General features: G+C 59.4%; 2 protein-coding genes across 3 annotated transcripts in view; both read left to right on the top strand.

Annotated features, from left to right (window-relative positions):
• SIN3B (SIN3 transcription regulator family member B) overlaps nucleotides 1-10,479 on the top strand; it is a 37,554-nt gene extending 27,075 nt beyond the window's left edge. For both annotated transcript variants that reach the window (XM_027084579.1, XM_027084578.1), the window contains 9 exons: nucleotides 986-1,224; nucleotides 1,955-2,138; nucleotides 2,896-3,499; nucleotides 3,688-3,857; nucleotides 6,318-6,491; nucleotides 6,780-6,872; nucleotides 7,934-8,028; nucleotides 8,236-8,440; nucleotides 8,540-10,479. In XM_027084579.1, the coding sequence (XP_026940380.1) occupies nucleotides 986-1,224; nucleotides 1,955-2,138; nucleotides 2,896-3,499; nucleotides 3,688-3,857; nucleotides 6,318-6,491; nucleotides 6,780-6,872; nucleotides 7,934-8,028; nucleotides 8,236-8,440; nucleotides 8,540-8,770 (1,995 nt within the window). In that variant the 3' untranslated portion in view covers nucleotides 8,771-10,479. The remainder of the gene's footprint in view (nucleotides 1-985; nucleotides 1,225-1,954; nucleotides 2,139-2,895; nucleotides 3,500-3,687; nucleotides 3,858-6,317; nucleotides 6,492-6,779; nucleotides 6,873-7,933; nucleotides 8,029-8,235; nucleotides 8,441-8,539) is intronic.
• A 5,211-nt stretch (nucleotides 10,480-15,690) lies between these two features.
• On the top strand, nucleotides 15,691-17,583 carry F2RL3 (F2R like thrombin or trypsin receptor 3). Its single transcript, XM_027084580.1, has 2 exons — nucleotides 15,691-15,827; nucleotides 16,124-17,583. The coding sequence occupies exons 1-2, from the start codon at nucleotides 15,719-15,721 to the stop codon at nucleotides 17,155-17,157; spliced, it is 1,143 nt and encodes a 380-aa protein (XP_026940381.1). The 5' UTR covers nucleotides 15,691-15,718; the 3' UTR covers nucleotides 17,158-17,583.
• The last annotated feature ends 1,057 nt before the right edge of the window (nucleotides 17,584-18,640 follow it).

An 18,640-nucleotide genomic window follows, 5' to 3' on the forward strand; every position in this document is an offset into this window, starting at 1 on the left:
TGTGTGTGTGTGTGTGTGTGTGTGTGTGTGTGTGTGTGTGTGTGTGTGTCTGTGTCTGTGTGTGTGTCTCTGTGTGTGTGTGTGTGTGTGTCTGTGTGTGTGTGTGTGTGTGTGTGTCGTTTCCTTAACTAAAATTAGGTTCACTTAAGTAAATTTTTTTAATACAGATTTTTACCGAGATCATTGTAGATTCACATGCAGCTTAAAAAATAACACAGAGTGATCCGGGTACCCTTTCCCCAGTGGTAACAGCTTGTAAATCTCTGGCACAGTGTCAGAGCCGGGATATGGACATTGACCCTGCCATGATCTTATTCACGTCTCCCTAGTTGGACTTGTATTCGTGGGGGGCGCGGGGGGGCAGGGTATCTTGTGCACAAGCCTGTGCATGTGTGTTTAGCTCTGTGTGGTTCTCTCACCTGTGGAGGTCCATGTATCCAGCACCACAGCCAAGATACTGAACAGTTCCTCCACCAGGAGGATCTCTCACCCTATTCCTTTATATCCCCATCCACCTCCCTCCCCAATTCCCAGCATCCATCAACCTATCCTCCACCTCCTTCACTTTGTCCTAAGTGGAATCAGTCACGTGGTATATAACTTTTGGAGATTGGCTACCCCCAGCACATGTTCTGGGGAGTCACCCGGGGGCTGTATGTACCACGTGTCCCTTCCTCTTCATTGCTGAGTGTAACGTGCTTTTGATGCCTTTGGGAAGGGTCAGCCTAGGACCCATTCCCCTCCTCAGATGGGTCCACCAGTGGTGAGGTCCAGGTGATGCCATCATCGCCCAGGTCTGGACCGCCCCCACATCCCCGTAACCAGCTGTGCTCCCTCCAGTCCCTCAGATCCACGTCAGGGCCACCACACCCTGATGTCTATCGTCCCCTCTTCAGTTCTGCACATCCCTCTGCCAGCCCAGGCCCGTCCCTAGGGCCCCGCTGACGCCCTGACAGCTGACCCCTTTCTGCTTTCCTGTCCATAGTTAGACGTTGTCCTGGAGACCAACCTGGCCACAATCCGGGTGTTGGAAAGTGTGCAGAAGAAGCTCTCCCGGATGGCGCCGGAAGACCAGGAGAAGTTCCGGCTGGACGACTGTCTGGGGGGCACGTCGGAGGTGATCCAGCGCCGCGCCATCCACCGCATTTATGGCGACAAGGCTCCAGAGATCATTGAGAGCCTCAAGAAGAACCCTGTCACCGCTGTCCCCGTCGTCCTGAAAAGGTGTCCTCATGCTTCTGACCACCTTGCCTGCTGCAGGGAGCCCCTCAGCAGCTCATTAGTGCTGTTTGTCATGGGTGTAATCGTGAGGGGGTCCCTGGGGTCTCAGTCTGGTTGGTTACAGTGTTTTCCAGTCTTGCTTCATCTCCCCATTCCATTCCCGAGAGGAAAGCACAACTGTCAACAGTTGTTTGTGTCCTCCTAGAACTTTCTGCCATGCACATAATCAACATGAACATGAAAAGTAACTATTTTAAAGCACAAATGGGACCATCCTATATCACGGCTTGCCTTTTATTTAATCATATGTTTGGGACCCTCACTGTGCCAGGGAACAGGTATTGGTTAAGTGGCTGCCCTCAGCCAGGTGCTGTGCCCAGCCCTGGGGCTACAGAGCCAAACGAGCCCGACACAGTCCCTTCCATTGCGGGGTTCACAGTTGAGCAAGGGAGCCCGGCGGTCGAGCCAGCAGCTGCATAGAGCGCAGTCAGTTCTGTGGGCCAGGACAGCGATGTTTGAGAAACCTTAAAACTGGCTGTGCGGGTTCCACAGGGCCGTTACCCCCTCCCTCCTTTATACAGCACAGAGCCCGCTGCACAGGCCTGGAGCTGGCTGTCCCGAGTATGGAACATGTCCAGTGGGTCTGTGGGTGGAAGACAGGCTGACCCTGCACAGGGATGACTCGGGCGGGTGTCCCGGGCTGTCCGTGTGCTGAGCCCCTCTGGCCCTGCAGGCTGAAGGCCAAAGAGGAGGAGTGGCGGGAGGCCCAGCAGGGCTTCAACAAGATCTGGCGGGAGCAGTATGAGAAGGCGTACCTCAAGTCCCTGGACCACCAGGCCGTGAACTTCAAGCAGAATGACACCAAGGCCCTTCGCTCCAAGAGCTTGCTCAATGAGATTGAGAGCGTCTATGACGAGGTGAGGCCCTCCTCAGCCGGGGTCGGGGCAGGCTGCCCGGCCCAAGCTCTGGCTCTCCTGGCCTCGAGCAGATGGCCAGCTCTCTGTGCCTCCGTTGCCCTCGCCGGGCTGCGTAGGGGTGAGGATGGGTGTTTCCGTAGCACCCAGCATAGGGCTGGCCCAGGAGGCAGATTGAGGCCACCCTGCCATTGTCAGCAGAGAGGGGTGACTAGGGCCGACCGTGCTTCTGTGTGGCTCTGGACTCAGTGAGGGGAGTGGTTGGCGTGGGCTGGTGAACGGGAGCGAGTAGGTGGGAGGCTTGTGCCAGCACCGGGTGATGGCAGGACCATGGAAGGGCTGGTGGCAGGCGGGGAAAGGACAGAGGCAGGGAACGTTGCGGGATGGTGACGGACCGGGTGTGCAGGGCTGAGGGGGCCGGGCCGGAGTGCAAGCAGTTGCAGGTCTTCCGGGGTCTAGCCAAGTGTCTGTGAATGAATGATGGTGGGCAGAAGCCCGTGGTCCTCCCTGAGCCTTCCTCACCCCCAAGGCAGCCTGGGTCAGCTGGACTCGCATAATCAGGGTGCTGCTCGCCTCGTTTCCCCCAGCCTCTGAGTGCTGCTGCAGGCCTTGGTAGTGGGAGTTCGGCCTCGTTTTGGTTCCAGAGCTCAGCTGGGCCCCCAGCCATTGTGATGCCCTCAGAGCCCCATGGCCCTGGACCCCGTACTTGGAGTTCTCCCAGTGGGTCGCTTCCCGTCTAACAGCCGCCCTGTCTCCCCAGCACCAGGAGCAGCACTCGGAGGGCCGCAGCGCCCCCTCCAGCGAGCCGCACCTCATCTTCGTATACGAGGACCGGCAGATCCTGGAGGACGCGGCCGCCCTCATCAGCTACTACGTGAAGCGGCAGCCGGCCATCCAGAAGGAGGACCAGGGCACCATCCACCAGCTGGTGCACCAGTTCGTGCCCAGCCTCTTCTTCTCCCAGCAGCTGGACCTGGGCGCATCCGAGGACTCCGCCGATGAGGGCCGGGGGAGCCCCCAGGGGCAGAGTGCAGACCCTGGTGACCGGAAGAAGCCAGCGCCCGGACCACAGAGCAGCGCCCCGGAGGAGAAGGGGGCCTCGGGCGAGGCGCCGGCCACAGAGCAGCAGCCGCCGCAGCACAAGCCCCTGGATGACGTCTACAGCCTCTTCTTCGCCAACAACAACTGGTATTTCTTCCTGCGCCTCCATCAGACCCTGTGCTCCAGGCTGCTGAAGATCTACCGCCAGGCACAGAAGCAGCTCCTGGAGTACCGGACGGAGAAGGAAAGGGAGAAACTGCTCTGCGAGGGCCGCCGGGAGAAGGGCAACGACCCCGCCATGGAGCTGCGGCTGAAGCAGCCAAGTGAGCCCCTGGGCCCAGGGATGACACCATGGGGGCTTGCCTCTGAGATCCGGGAGGGGAGGTGGGCCAGCTGAGCAGCTGCCCCAGAGCCACGGGCCACCTGCAGTGGGAGGCGGTGACTCCAGATCCTTCCTGGTGGTGGCCGCGTGGGAGCCGGGCCCTCCGTGACCATGGTGCCGCCCCCTCAGGTGAGGTGGAGCTGGAGGAATACTACCCGGCCTTCCTGGACATGGTGCGGAGCCTCCTGGAGGGCAGCATCGACCCCACGCAGTATGAGGACACCCTGCGCGAGATGTTCACCATCCACGCCTACGTGGGCTTCACCATGGACAAGCTGGTGCAGAGCATCGCCCGGCAGGTGAGCAGGCGTGGGGCGGGCAAGCGGGCAGCGCCTCCCTGCGAGTGCCTTTCCTTCACTCCTGTGCCTGCAGTTGATCCCGTGCTTGGCACCTTTCCTTTTTTTTCAATTAAGGTAGAATTCTTGTAAAGTAATATTCGCCAGTTTTAAGTGAGCGTTTCAGTGGAATTTAGCACATTTGCAGTGTTGTGCAACCATCATCTCTGACTAGTTCTAATTTCCATCTTCCCCCAGAGAAACCCTGTCTCCATTAGCAGTCACTCCCCATCCCTCCTCTCCCAGCCCTCTTCTGTCTCTCTGGATTTGCCTGTTCTGGGTATTTCACATAAACAGAATCACATACTATGTGGCCTTTTGTGTCTGGCTTCTTTCACTCAGCCCAACATTTATAAGGTTCATCCACGATGTAGCGTGTGTCAGTATGTCAGCCATTTTTATGGTCACATAACATTGCGTTGTGTGGATGGACCACATTTTGTTCTTCCGTTCATCCGTTGATGGACACTTGGGTTGTTTCCACCTTTTGGTGGTGGCGACCGGTGCTGCTGTGGATGTGCGTGTGCGAGGATATGTCTGAGCCCCTGTTGAAAAACCTTTCGTGAGGGTTGTTTGGCAACATGTAAAGAAACTGGCCCACTTTTCCTGGCGGGGGAATATCCGTGACGTGCATCAGCATCACCCCCAGCTGAATGTCAACAAGAGGAAATTGGTCATAAGTGTATAAACAGCAAAGCCCCAGACAAGTCGGGTGTGGTCCCGGGACGTGGGTCCTGCTTGGTGACCACTCAAGTTGTTGTTCAGCTTGACTTTCATTTCCTGGTTATCAAGTGAGGCTGTTCATCGTAAAGTGGAAAAGCAGCAGAGGAAGGAATAATGTCGTTACTCTGCCACCCAGGTACCGTTACTAGAAACTGTATAAAAGTGGCAGTTCCTTCCAGGTTTTACAGATTTCTTATTGAAGTAAAACACATACAGAAAAGTGCCGACTCCTCAGTGTGCAGCTCGGTGGGCCTTCACAGATGGACGCCCCACCCGTGTCCACTCCAGCCACCCCCCCACTCACGGGCACCCGCTGCTGATTTCTGACACTGGGGTAGAGTCCCTGGCTTTGAAGCTGCATAAACTCAGCGTCTGGTGCGTCCAGGCAGCGTGATCCTCTGAGATTCCTGTCTGTTGAGATGCCCGTTAGCTCCTTCGTCGTCCACCTGGGAAGGATTCCAGGGACGAGCTCCCACTTGGGCCCTTGGAGCAGCGCTTTGCATCCCCTGTGGGCCGTATGTGTGCATGACCTCTGCTCCCCTGGGTGGGGTGCAGGCAGACACAGCCAGCCTTGGGGGGAAGCTTCCAGATTCCTGGCCCACTCTGGTCCTGCCCCGGGGGGCCGGGGGGGGGAGGGCTCTCTCATCTCTCCTGGACCGAGCGAGTCGGCTCCCAACAGGCCACAGCTCTCGGGAAGGCGGCCCCATCTGTAGCACCGGGAGGATTGGACCATATATACTTTGACTCATGCCTTCTTTTAAAAAAAAACTCCTTCTCTCCACAAATGTCTCCTGTAAAACCTGTTTTAAAAGATAAAAGAAGCAATAAAAATGGAGCCGTTTAGTTGGAGCCATAGTGAGGACAGGACCCCCACGTGTGGCTCACAGGGCCCCTCCACGCAACACCTGTAACCTGCAGCGTCGTATCCACACTCTTTCCTTCCTTTTATTTATTTATTTTTTAAAGTAGCATTTCTTATTTTCAGTAACAGCAGCTAATGTTGATTGGGAATGTGCTGGATGTCAGGCACCATATGAGACCCACGTGTGTCCACGCGTCGCTGTGTGCACTCAGCAGAGGGACACACAGAGCGGAGCCTGAGGCCCTAAGCCTGCAGTAGCCTGTCTGGGCCACAGCTCACACGCAGAGGGGCCGACTCAGGCCGGCCTCGGCCTTTTCCAGTCCTTGTCTCATCCTAGGCCTAAAGGTTTTAAGTATGCTTATAGGTATTAAAGGAATCGCTTGTGTTTGTGCCTGAACGCTGGCGGAAGACGATCACTGCTTTTATGATTACCCTCCCCATTTTGGCACACTTCCGTTTGCATCTTTTCTGTGCGTTTCTCACACCCAGGCAGGGTTTGCTGGTCTGCTCTGGTTGGCTCGGGTTGCTCTTGTCTGGTTTGGTCTAGTTTGGTCTCGCTGTTGGTCTGGTCAGGTTTGCTAGTTTGCTCTGATTGAGTCTGGCCTGGTCTGCCCCAGTCTGGTCTGGTTTAGTCTGGTCTAGTTTGCTCTGGCCTGCATCTGGCATGGAAGTCGCCCTGCACAGCCCGTTGGACGCTGGTCTTCACCCCCACCCCGTGGACTTTGCCACCCCGTCTCTGGGTGAGGTGGGGGCTCCAGCAGGAGGTGGGAGTGGTGGCTGTGTCTCAGCCCTCCTGGCGGGCACACGCCAGGCACCCACCGGCCCTCCCTCCCCGGCAGCTGCACCACCTCGTGAGCGACGATGTCTGTCTGAAGGTGGTGGAGCTCTACCTGAACGAGAAGAAGCGGGGCGCTGCCGGCGGGAACCTGTCCTCCCGCTGTGTCCGCGCCGCCAGGGAGACCAGCTATCAGTGGAAGGCCGAGCGGTGCATGGCTGACGAGAACTGCTTTAAGGTGAGAGGCCAGCCACGCTCAGCCCCACACGAGGCTGGGGGGAGCACGGCGGGCACCCACGACAGGAGCCCAGTACCGTGTGCTGCTTTCGCTGGGCCTCTGGACGCAGGCCCCGGCCCCGGAGGGCACCACAGGGCCTGTGAGGTGGGAGCCCGGCACGTGGTCCCTCAAGGAAGGACAGGGCTTGGAGGCTGGTGAAGAGGGATCACTGATGACCTTTCGACCTCATCCTCTGCCAGCCTGGGCTATTCTCGTGGCTTCAGGCTGTTTGTCCCCCTCCTTCCCCAGGTGATGTTCCTCCAGCGCAAAGGGCAGGTGATCATGACCATTGAGCTCCTGGACACCGAGGAAGCCCAGACAGAGGACCCACTAGAGGTGCAGGTGAGGACCGCAGCCCTGTGCTCTGTGCCTTGTACACACCATGGGGGCCAGGGGCAGCCACAGGCAGCATCGTGGGGCTCCCACCACGGGAGCCCATGCACATGCTGGCCGAGCACAGGCCACAAAACGTCCACCAGAGAAGCCTCTGTGCAGGTTGAACGCTCTCCTTGGAAACGCATCAGGAGGTGGGAGTTGCGGAAACCCTGGCTCCTGCCACCTGCTGCCGACACTGTGCCATCTGCCCATAGCCAGCCCAGTCACTCAGACCCCGCGGCATGTGGCTGCCGCGCTCCCTGTGCATGGAGCTCAGAGCTCTGGGTGCCCCCTGACCACCAGGAGAAAACCCACCTGGCCCACACGTTGAGGCGCACATTCCGCTTGGTGCCCGCACGCCAGGGAGCAGGGCCCAGAAGCCCAAGCTGCCTTCACAGAGCGGGGGGCGCCACCCACCACAGCCTCGGGGGCTCCCTTCACAGCGCCCTCCGCTGGAAACACTCCAAAACAAGGGAGGGGAGGGGCCTGCACACCCGGTCCCTTCCAGAAGTTTCCAGCAAATGTGCTTTTGTTAAGCTTGAGTCTGGAGGAGCCTCGTGCTTTAACAGGGTGGTGAGCAGTTGAAGGATCGCTCGGACGCTGCAGGCCATGTCTGCCCTGGACCTGGTGACCGCTCCGGGCCCCCCCTTTACTCAGCCGCAACTCCTGCCGGTGCTCTCCCTCTTCCTACCTGCTGTCTGTTCCTGCCCACCCATCCCCCAGAGCCCGCTCTCCTCCGTGTCAGGGGCCTCCTGTTCCACGTGAACTTATCACGTGATGGATACAGGAAAGTCGTTACACAGCAGGGATTTATCCACTTAAGCATGAAATGCCATAAATCATCTGAATAGTGGCCTGGGTGTGCGTCTCCCGCTCCAGCAGAGCCCTTTATCAGGAGCTGCAGTCTGCTGGTCTCTATCACAGTTCAGCGTCCTCGATAGCTGTTATCCTAGTGCTTCGGGAGGGGTGGGGACAAAGTCCCCGGGAGCCTCTGATGACCTGGGCTGCATCTCCCTCTGTCCCCCAAGCACCTGGCTCGGTACGTGGAGCAGTACGTGGGGACCGAGGGTGCGTCCAGCTCGCCCACCGAGGGCTTCCTCCTGAAGCCTGTGTTCCTGCAGAGGTGAGAGGACTTTGGGCCCGGGGGCCTCTCCCACCGTTGCCAGCACCCAGCGTGACGGGGTTTTATTAGTTTTCACGGGATCAAAGGGTTTGGGTGGTGGTTTTCATTGCTTCAGATTGCGTTTCTCCAACCCTGGGAGGTCAGGCATCTTCCCAGTGTTGCTGGGCCACGAGGACCTTCTAGTCTGCAAATCCTCCTCGCCCCCAGGAACCTCAAGAAGTTCCGCAGGTGGCAGTGTGAGCAGGTGCGCGCGCTGCGAGGTGAGGCCAAGAGCTCCTGGAAGCGGCTGGTCGGGGTAGAGAGCGCCTGCAACGTGGACTGCCGCTTCAAACTCAGCACCCACAAGATGATGTTCATCGTGAACTCCGAGGACTACATGTACCGCCGTGGGACGCTCGGCCGGGCCAAGCAGGTGCCCCTCCCTGCCCACATCCCGGGACCCTGGGGGCCAGCCCACAGCTGTCTGGGGTGCCTGGGCCATCCTGATTCTTCTCTCCCCCGCCCCCTGCAGGTGCAGCCCCTGGTCCTGCTGCGCCACCACCAGCACTTCGAGGAGTGGCACAGCCGCTGGCTGGAGGACAACGTGCCGGTGGAGGCAGCCAACCTGGTGCAGGACTGGCTGATGGGCGAGGAGGACGAGGACATGGTGCCCTGCAAGACGCTCTGCGAGACGGCTCACGTGCACGGGCTGCCGGTGACCCGCTACCGAGTGCAGTACAGCCGCCGCCCGGCCTCGCCCTGACGCTCCCACACGGGCACCATGACTCGCACTTAGTGCAGTTGCTTCCTCGGCCTGTGTGCCCATCGGGCGTTTTCATGAACAGTGTGAGGGGAGCAGAGCGTCCCCCAGCCTTGCTGCTATGGGCTGTGAGCTCCAGAGAAGGGCGGGTTGTGTCGGCTCTCGGCCCCACGCTGCCATCCCTCTTGGCTTCCCCGCTTCCTTTGGGCCCGTCCTGTGCCAGACGTAAAGCACTCCCTGCACTTGAACTCTAGGGGCTCAGTCCCCACTGGAAGGGGGAGAAGCAGTGCACCGCTCAAGGCACAAGTGAGTGCGTTCACATGCCTGCTGGGCTACTCCCGTCACACATGCCAAATCCCCAGGCTTGGGCACCACTGGTCCTTTCCTGCGTATGGTGACAGTGGGTGGAGAGCCACGCGAGGGCTCACGTTCGAGGGCTCACGTTCAGGAGGGGTCAGCGTTTGAGGGTCCCTGACGTCAGAGGAGTCGGGCCCAGGTGGACTTGCTTGAAAAGCATGTCCTTCCCAGGCTTCTAGAAACATTTCCCAAGCTGGGCAACAGCCTGCATCTGACAGTTCGGGCATCGGCTTGGCCCAGCGGGTGCCTGCCTGGGGTCCTCAGTCACTTCGGAAGTGAGAAGAGCCCTTTCAGCCAGACTGTTGGGATCCTGCTTTGACATCCAGACAGAGTGGGCAGGCGGCACCAGAACTGGCCAGAAGACCCTGCTCTGGAAAAAAAGAGACTCAAACCCCATGTTGATCCGACAGCTGGACTCTGGGCACGTGAGGGGAGGGGGCCTGGCCTGCCGCACCCGCTGAGCTCGAGTGGTCCCACCCTGGGAGGGCCCTGGGGTGTGGTTGTGTACCTAAGATGGACATTCTAGAAGTGTATATATATGCACACATATTTATTCCTTTATGCTCTCTTAGTGGTTGTAAGTTCTACAACGGCCAAGTCCCACGGCCTCTCTGGGGGTGACAGCCCTCTTCGTGGACTTCTGCATACCCACCCCAACGCCTCCATTCCGGCAGCCACCCCCCGGGGCGGGTATGGTGTGAGAGGCAAAAGCTTCTGTGCCAAGAATGCCAAGCAGTTTGGGCTAGGAACCAGCCTTTTGAACTTCCGGCACCACGAGAAGCTCTGGCCGGGCCCCTGACACCATCAGCGAGTGGACTCCACTGACCCGTGGGCCTGGAAGAACCCCCGTGCAGCTGCCTCTGCCAGCCGCAGCCCTTGCCTTCCTGCAGCTGAGCTGTGCCAAACACCCAAGGTTCCGGGAATTGGAGACTTGTTTCTAGAAGTTTACCTGTGGAACTCGAGGTTTGCAAAGCCTGTGACTCCAGGCCTGGGCAATTCCAAGGCCAACCTGTCCCACCTGGGTGTCTCCTCACCCGTGTTTTCTCACGTGTAATCCATGCACTTTGTACGCATCCTTGTTTTATAAGAAGGAAACTTACCAGAATTCCTGAACCAGACCCTCCCGGCAGCCGTCCTCCTCGGGAGCCCGCAGCCCCTCCCGTGCCTCTGCGTGGGCCTGGGGTGCGGGCCGTACCCCACCAAGCCCCCCATCCTGCATGCTTCTAGCGAGCATCTCTTCTGGTTTTGAAGAATTTCTGTTCTGGGGCTTGTACTTCCTTTGCAGCTGTTTTGAATGTAGTTTTCCTTTTCTATTTATTTGCACATTAAAGCTAAAAATTAAATATTGATCTAAAGCTGTGAGGTTCAGTCAGTCATTTCCTGTGAGCAAATCTGGGGGTGACCTCTCACTGCCAGGGGAGTTGGCCTGACCGCAGGGAGTGTCTGCACAGGCGCGCCTGGGAGTTCTCAAACCCCATGTGGGGACCCCCCCCCACTGTGGCTTCCCTGTGGCTGCGCAACAGAGTCCTGTTTCCCCCGGGGCATGGCCCCGCCTCCAGGGTGTTTTCTAGAATACGTAAGTCCCCTACATACGAGCAAGTTCTGTTCCGAGAGCGCGTTCGCCGAGTCCAATTTGTTCCGAAGTTAGCCTAGGTACCCAACTAACACCATCGGCTATATGGTACTGTACTGTAATAGGTTTATAATACTTTTCATACAAATAATACATAAAAAACAATAAAACATTTTGAACCTTACAGTACAGTCCCTTGAAAAGGGCGGTAGTACAGTACAACAGCTGGCATACAGGGCTGGCGTCAAGTGAACGGGTGAGAAGGGTTACTGACTGGAGGAGGGAGAGGAGGTGGGAGATGGTAGAGCTGAAGGATCGTCAGCAATAGGAGACGGAGGGCAAGCTGCAATTTCACTCACGCCTGACGCTGATGGAACCCACGTTCGCAACCTGAAGTTTCGTATGTAGGGGACTTGGGTGTGTTCATTCCCAGCTCAGTTTTCGTATTTGCTGGAAATGAGAAGTGTTTCCTTCCAGTGTTGCACATGCAAAACAATTTGAAGACTGCAGCGTTTGCTGTGAGCTTTCTGTGCCTGCCCACCCGCTTCTGACACCAGGTCCAGAAGCCCACAGATGGCGGGGGATACGGGGTCTCTCCCTCCTCCAGCCCTACAAAACCACCCTCCGTGCTCTCTGGTCCCCCCTCCCAGCTGCCCCCCTGCCCCCTCCTTTCCTCTCACCTCCTGTGTCTTCACCATCATTGGGTCCCCTGAACATCTCCAGGACCCCCTCCTACCAGCCCCACACCTGCCTCCAGGTAAGAGGGAGCCCTCAGCTCTGCTTAGGGTCCTCTTAGCTGCCCCCTACCCCACAAGGCTTTTGCAGCGCAACTGGCCGACCCCCTCCCCTCCCACTCAGTGCCCACTGCCAGGCCTCACCCATTGGGTCCCTGAGCTCAGTTGGCCCTGCCTTCTGCCCAGCCCACCCTGCCCACCTGGCAAGTCCTCTCCCAAGAGTTGTCCCCAACCTTCCCAAGGGGCCACAGCTGCCTCCCAGGGACCCCCCCTCACACGCCCCTGGCAGTGCGCAACTCCCCAGAGGGTCAGAGCTCCTGGGGAGTTTGTGACCGAGGCTTGGTGCGGCCCTAGATTTCTCCTGCCGCAAGCTCACATCCGGCCGTGGCCAGGGCCCGCTCTGTGCTCCTAGACTGGCTTTTGTTGGAAGCCCTGGGATGGCAGGCCTGGGAGGCAGATGGTGGCTGCAGCAGCTCCCAGGAAGGATACCCGGTCCCAGGAGAGCAGACAAGAGGCGTCCCCAGGGACCTCTGTGGCGGGCAGAACTCTTCTTGGCCCCAGGATTCCAGCCCTAGTGGACACCTTCCAGAAGAGTGCCTCCCCTCGAGTGGGCAGTGCCTGTGACTGGGATGAGGTTCCTGGACAAGAGACAGGAGGGAGGGTCTCCGCTGGCCTGAAAGACAGCAGCCCCACGTGGCAGAGGGGGCCCAGCAAATGCAGATGAGGACCTGGGCCCTGTGCCTACATAAAGCAGCCCTCATCCTAACGGCCCTGCAGCTCCCCTTCCGGCCTCCTTCAAGTGGTGCAGAGCTGCAGGACCAGGTGGGCTGCCCTCCCCTCCCTAGCACGGTGGTGGGGGGGGGTTGCCTGTGGTGCTTGGGGCAGCAGTGGAGTTGGGGGGCTCAGGTAGAACATTTACTCTGTTCCTAATGAGGTGTTTGCCTTGCTGGGTCTTTGCAAAATAGAACTAGCGCAATGCACCTGATGTCCTGGCTGAGAATGAAGTTGATTGTTCTAAAAAGCAAGTTGACCTAAAATCAGTCTCAGGAGGTCCGTGGCGGGCGTGGGGGTGGCGGGGTAGAACTGGTAGCGGTGGGACTGGTGGGGATGCAACGTGCCCAGAAAGAGCCTGCAGGGATGGGGGGTGATGAGCATGCCATACCTCCAGCCCTGCCGGAGGCTCTCCAGAACCTTCTCCATGCAGCCCTGTGTGCAGGAGCTCCAGCCCACAGGACAGGTGAGCAGACTCAGATTTGGAGTTCCGGGGATGAAGCATAGGGCTTCTGTGGTTGGGAGGGCTGGACTTCAAACCTTGGTGCCCGGCAAGTCGGGGGTCACAGCACCCACCTCTCATTCTGGTCTGAGGGTTAATGTCCCTGGCCGCAGGCCGAGGCCCAGCCCGGGAATGAGGGGAGATCCGGGCACATTTGCAGGTGCCCACCTGGCTTCAAAGTACAACATAAAGAAAACACAATTTCCACAAAGATGGCCATCCCGAGAAGCATTGCCTCGGAAGGGCTTGAGGGGCTGAGTCATCAGTGACCTCCATCTTCTAGTGGAGACGGTGAGGCAGGAAGGGGCAGCCAGGGAGGACAGGCTTGGGGGAGGGGGCTTGGAGGGTCCAGATGAGGCTGGAGGATGAGGAGTCCCAGGACTAGCCACTGGCTTAGGTCTGTTTGCCGTTTTTTTCACTTATTTATTTATTTATTTGTTTTATTTATTTTTTTTGCAGTACGCAGGCCTCTCACTGTTGTGGCCTCTCCCGTCGCGGAGCACATGGCCGCGGAGCGGCCATGGCCATGGCGGACGGGCCGAGCCGCTCCGCGGCATGTGGGATCTTCCCGGACCGGGGCACGAACCCGTGTCCCCTGCATCGGCAGCTGCGCCACCAGGGAAGCCCTTTCACTTATTTAAATTGTGGTAAAATACACGTAACACAATTTACCACGCGACCATTTTAAGTGTACAGTTCAGTGACATAACGTACACCCACGTTGGGAATTCCCTGGTGGTCCAGTGGTTAGGACTCGGCGCTTTCACTGCCGACAGCGTGGGTTCGATCCCTGGTTGGGGAACTAGGATCGCGCAAGCCTTGCAGCGCAGCCATGAGTAAATGAGTAAATAAATAAAGTACATCCACGTGGTTGTATAACCATGCCCACCATGCATCTCCAGACTCTGTTCCTCTTCCCAAACCGAAACTCTATCTTCAACTAAACACTAACTCCCCACCCCTAGCCCCTGGCAACCACCCTTCTGCTTCTTTCAGTCTCTGTGCATGTGGCCACTCTAGGGACTTCATATAAGTGGAATCATACAGTCTTTGTCCTTTGGTGACTGCCTTATTTCACTCAGCACAGTGTCTTCAAGGTTCATCCATGTTGTAGCCTGTGTCAGAATTTCCTTCCTTTTAAAGCTACTATTATGCCTTTTTTGAAACATGAGTTTTAACGGAAAGTGACGCACGGCACAGAAAATTCCAATAGCACAAAAAAAGCTCACAGAGAAGAGTAGGTGCCCATGTCCCTCCCCCTGAAGGCAGCTGCCCCCAGTGTCCCCCAGGAGGTATTCACGTGGCTTGTCATCCGATTGGAAACAGCGGCCCGGCACCTCCACGGCTGTTTCTGTGGCGGCAGGGGTGGGGGGGGTTGTTTATGGCCCCCCCCCCGCCCCGCTGCCGGAAATTTCCCCATACAGACGTCTTCCTGAGCGTTTCCCTGTACAGACCCACCATAAATTCCTAGACACGGAATTCCTGAGTCAAACCACCCGCCTCACGCTCCAGTCTGCCCTATCCCTGGCAGGGAAGAGCTGCCGGGCCCAGCTTCCCGTGAGCAGAGTCCCTGCTCTCTCCTGGAGGGCGGCAAGGGGTCCCCATTCCCGTTTTCCTGTGCGCTGAGGGCACCATCATCATCACTGGTCACGTGTGCTGTGAGGCGTAGGTGTGGGATGAATTTGTCATTGGTGCTGGTGGAAACTGCTCAGAAATGAGGGAGAGGTTCCTGGCTGAGACCCCTGCCCTGACTGGGGCTCTCCAGGCCTCGATCCCCGCCGACCAACCCTGGGGCTGGGGGGCAGGGACCTCGGCATCTCGGCCTCTGGCTACACTGACTCTGTCCAGGACTGCTCGGTCATTTCCTGGCTGGTTCCCATGTCCCCGAGTGTGTGGCTAGATTAGGGTTCGCCATACCAGGACACGGCTGCATCTGACCCCCTTTCCCACCCCTAGTTCATTTCTTCTTCCCTGACCCCCACTGCCCCCTTGGGGTCCATCTGCTCCCAGACATTGCCCCCACCACTGTGACCCAGCCCTGACCTCACAGACACCGAGCACCCCCAGTGCAGGGCTCCCCCAGGGTAGGACGGTGTAGCTGCTCTGAGGTCTGGAGGGGGGATCGTATTCAGGACGGAGGAGTACCCTCCCCTCTGGGTGGGATGTGGAGAGGTCTGAGGGGTGAGGACCCCAATGGAAGGTGGTTCAGGGGGCTCTCTGGGCTGGCTGGGCCACCCCCTCTGGCTCATGTACGGCTGTGGCCCCTGGTCACACCTGGGACCCCAGGCTGAGCGTGGGGTCAGGACCAGAGCAGAAGCGGCTTTGAGAACTGGGCACCCCCCAGAGGGGGCTGCAGCCACGCTCCCCTAAGACCCCCAGGACAGCACATGCTCAGCATCGGGGGTTCTGGCTGAGAACCAAGACCTCCTCAGCAGGCTCACAAGGCCTGCCCCTCTCTGCGCCTGCCGGGGGACCTGTGCTGGGGCGTGGGTGAGGCTGCATACGGCAGGGTAACCGCCACAGAGGGCCAGGGGCATCTGGGGGGGTCCGCTCACCTGCTCTGGCCTCTGATTTGGGGTCCTGCCTGCCAGAGCCGGGGGTGGGGTTTGGGAGGAGGGGGCTTCAGGAAGGGCCAAGCGTTCCTGATGGATGGAGGGGAGCATGGCACAGGGGGCTGGGCTGTCATGAGGATGGGGCCGAGATGTGATCCGCCAGCAAGAAGGGGCCACTTGGCCTACAGAGGCTGGATGGGGACTGCAGCCTGGCGCCTCCTCTCCCATCTTACTGGCCCAGCACCTAGACCCCAAGTAACTCCAGCTGCCAGGCCTCCTCAGGCCAGGCTTTGGGCCTCCCATGGGCTCATGGGGGCAGGGACCGGTTTATCTCACCAGACCTTGTCCCCTCCTCCGCCGGCACTCAGGAAGCTGGGGGCGGGGGTAGGGGGGTCCGGCCAGGCAGGAAGCCTGAGGTCAGCCGGCCACAGCCCAGAGTAGCCGGCACCCAGCACTGGCAACATGTGGGCTCTCCTGATACTGTGGCCCCTAGCACTGGGGTTCAGCCTGGATGACACTCAGACCCCCGTTATCTACGACGACGATGGGGGCAGCACGGAGAGAGGTGATGGTGAGTGACCTCGGGCCCTGCCTTGGGACTGGGGGGGTGCCCAGAGCCGGTGAAGGGGAGACAGGGAACAGGGGTGGGGCTTCTCCAGCCCAGCCCTGAGTCCACAGGGCTGGGGGTTTCCATGTCCAGCTCTGTCCCACCAGCCCAGGGGCTCCTGAGAGCTGGGGGCTAGATCTACAGTTTCTCAGGGGCCTCGCCATCCAGCTGGGGAACCAAGTGAGGGGCTAGGGGTGGGGGGGTGACTCCTGGCCTCTCAGCGCTTCTATCCCCTTTCCCTCCGGGCCTCTCTTCCCCAGATAGCACGCCGGGGCCCCACCCGCGCAGCTTCCCTGGCCAGCCCTGTGCCAATGACAGCAACACTCTGGAGGTCCCGGCCAGCTCTCGGGCACTGCTGCTAGGCTGGGTGCCCACGAGACTGGTGCCTGCGCTCTACGGGCTGGCCCTGGCAGTGGGGCTGCCCGCCAATGGCCTGGCGCTGTGGGTGCTGGCCACACGGGTGCCACAACTGCCATCCACTGTGCTGCTGATGAACTTGGCGGCGGCTGACCTGCTGCTGGCCCTGGCGCTGCCGCCACGCATCACCTACCACCTGCGGGGCCAGCGCTGGCCCTTCGGCGAGGCCGCCTGCCGCCTGGACACGGCCGCGCTCTATGGTCACATGTACGGCTCCGTGCTGCTACTGGCCGCCATCAGCCTGGACCGCTACCTGGCCGTGGTGCACCCGCTGCGGGCCCGCACCCTGCGAGGCCAGCGCCTGGCCATTGGGCTCTGTGTCACAGCCTGGCTGGCGGCAGCCGCCCTGGCGCTGCCCCTGGCGCTGCAGCAGCAGACCTTCCGGCTGTCGCGTTCGGACCACGTGCTCTGCCACGACGTGCTGCCCGTCGGTGCCCAGGCCTCCTACTGGCGGCCTGCCTTCCTCTGCCTGGCGGTGCTCGGCTGCTTCCTGCCGCTGCTGGCCATGCTGCTGAGTTACGGGGCCACCCTGCGCACGCTGGCGGCCGGCGGCCGGCGTTACAGCCACGCGCTGAGGCTGACCGCGCTGGTGCTGACCTCGGCCGTGGCCCTCTTTGCGCCCAGCAACGTGCTGCTGCTCCTGCACTACTCAAACCCGGACCCTGACGCCTGGGGGGACCTGTACGCCGCCTACCTGCCCAGCCTGGCGCTCAGCACCCTCAACAGCTGTGTAGACCCCTTCATCTACTACTACGTGTCGGCCGAGTTCAGGAGCAAGGTGCAGGAAGTGGTGCTTCGCCGGGCGCCCGGTACCGCAACAGCTTCCAGGGAGGGGTGCAGCCCGGCCACCTGCACCCGGTCCTCCTCGTTTGTGTGACAGCCCCTCCACAGGCCGGACAAACAGGAAGGGGGTTGCACTGGGTTGAAAAGGGTCCCCTCCCAATTCGTGTCCACCGAGAACCTCCAAAAGTGAGCTTATTTGGAAATACGGTCATTGCAGGTGTAATTAGTTAGGATGAGGTCACACTAGAGTAGGGCGGGCCCAAAATCCGATGTGACTGGTGTCCTTATAAGAAGAGGACACAGAGACACACAGGGAAGCCCATGTGACCACGGAGGCAGAGATGGGGTGATATGGCCACAAGCCAAGGGATGCCACAGACTGCTGGCAGCCACCAGAAGAAGCCAGGAGACCAGCCTGGGACAGACGCTCCCTCAGAGCCCCCAAAAGGAGCCAACCCTGCCCACCTTTATCTCAGACTTCTGGCCTCCAGAACTGTCAGAGAATAAATTTCTGTTGTTTTAAGCCACCTGGTACGTGGTACTTGGCTACAGCAGCCCCAGGAAACGAAGACGAGCATTAAATGCAGGTTCCCAGGCCCAGCCAGCTCGCCTGTGTCCGTGTCCAAGGTGTGGACAAGGCAAAGCTGATGCTGCCTTGGACCTGCAGCAGGACCCCACCCAGGAGGAGGCTCGGGCCCCCTCCCCGCTTGTGGCCCAGGCGGCTGGGAGCCCCGTTGGCGGTCCTCGTTCCCAGGATAGGCCTTAGTGTTCTGGGGCATCTCCTGAGCACTGGAGACCTCTACTCTGCTCCCCAAAGCCTGGTGCAACCCATCACTGGGAGCCACAGGGCTCAGCCTCCTACTGTCACCCTGGCTGCAAGATGTCACCTCCTCCTGCTTTCCCTTGGTCTGATCCCTCTTCTCAGGTAACTCCCCCATGGACTGGGTGGGTGGAGCAATGCGAAGATTTACAGTGTACACCCAGGGTCAGGGGGCTGCAGCTTCGCAGAACCCACCCCCAGCCAGCTGAAGGCTGCTCTGCATCAAGGCAGGGGGCACCACGTGGGGAAGGGCAGCCGTAGCCCCAGACACACACACACCCTGCCGCTCCCCACCCCAGAAGGCAACACAGGGCACAGTGTCCGGAGCCACCGAGGCATCAGCTGTGGGAGTACACAAGCCCTCTCCAGAGGCAGAGGGGAATGGGTGCCATTCCCGGGCTCCCCATCAAGTTCATATGTCTCTGGTCTGGGGAAGAGTGAGCCGGAAGCCCCAGGACGGACACACACACACACACAAGCGCACGCGCACACGCTCTCCCACGTAAAAGTGAACCTGGGGCTGTGTGAATAAAGTCAACGAAGAATATCATGTCAATAGCCTGGTATGATGATGTGCTAGAGTCTTCCAAGATGTTACCACTGGGGGAGGCTGGGTAAAGGGTAGCCAGGACCTCTCTGTACTGGTCTGATTTCTTACAAGTGCATGGGAATCTATGATTACCCTGGGATGCAAGTGTTCCAAAGCCTCACCCTGCTCTGAAAGGCTGGGCTGTAGACGAAGGAATGGAGGTGAGGG

This window comes from Aethalodelphis obliquidens, unplaced genomic scaffold, assembly GCF_003676395.1.
Source record: "Aethalodelphis obliquidens isolate GAN/ISIS:26980383/991018 unplaced genomic scaffold, ASM367639v1 scaffold53, whole genome shotgun sequence".
In the NCBI taxonomy this organism is placed as follows: Eukaryota; Metazoa; Chordata; class Mammalia; order Artiodactyla; family Delphinidae; genus Aethalodelphis; species Aethalodelphis obliquidens.

What these genes read in the sequence shown, in the direction of transcription:
- F2RL3 (XM_027084580.1), top strand. Translation starts at nt 15,719, where the DNA reads ATGTGGGCTCTCCTGATACTGTGGCCCCTAGCACTGGGGTTCAGCCTG. An exon ending in CAGCACGGAGAGAGGTGATG is followed by an intron (nt 15,828 to 16,123) that starts GTGAGTGACCTC and finishes TCTCTTCCCCAG; the next exon opens with ATAGCACGCCGGGGCCCCAC.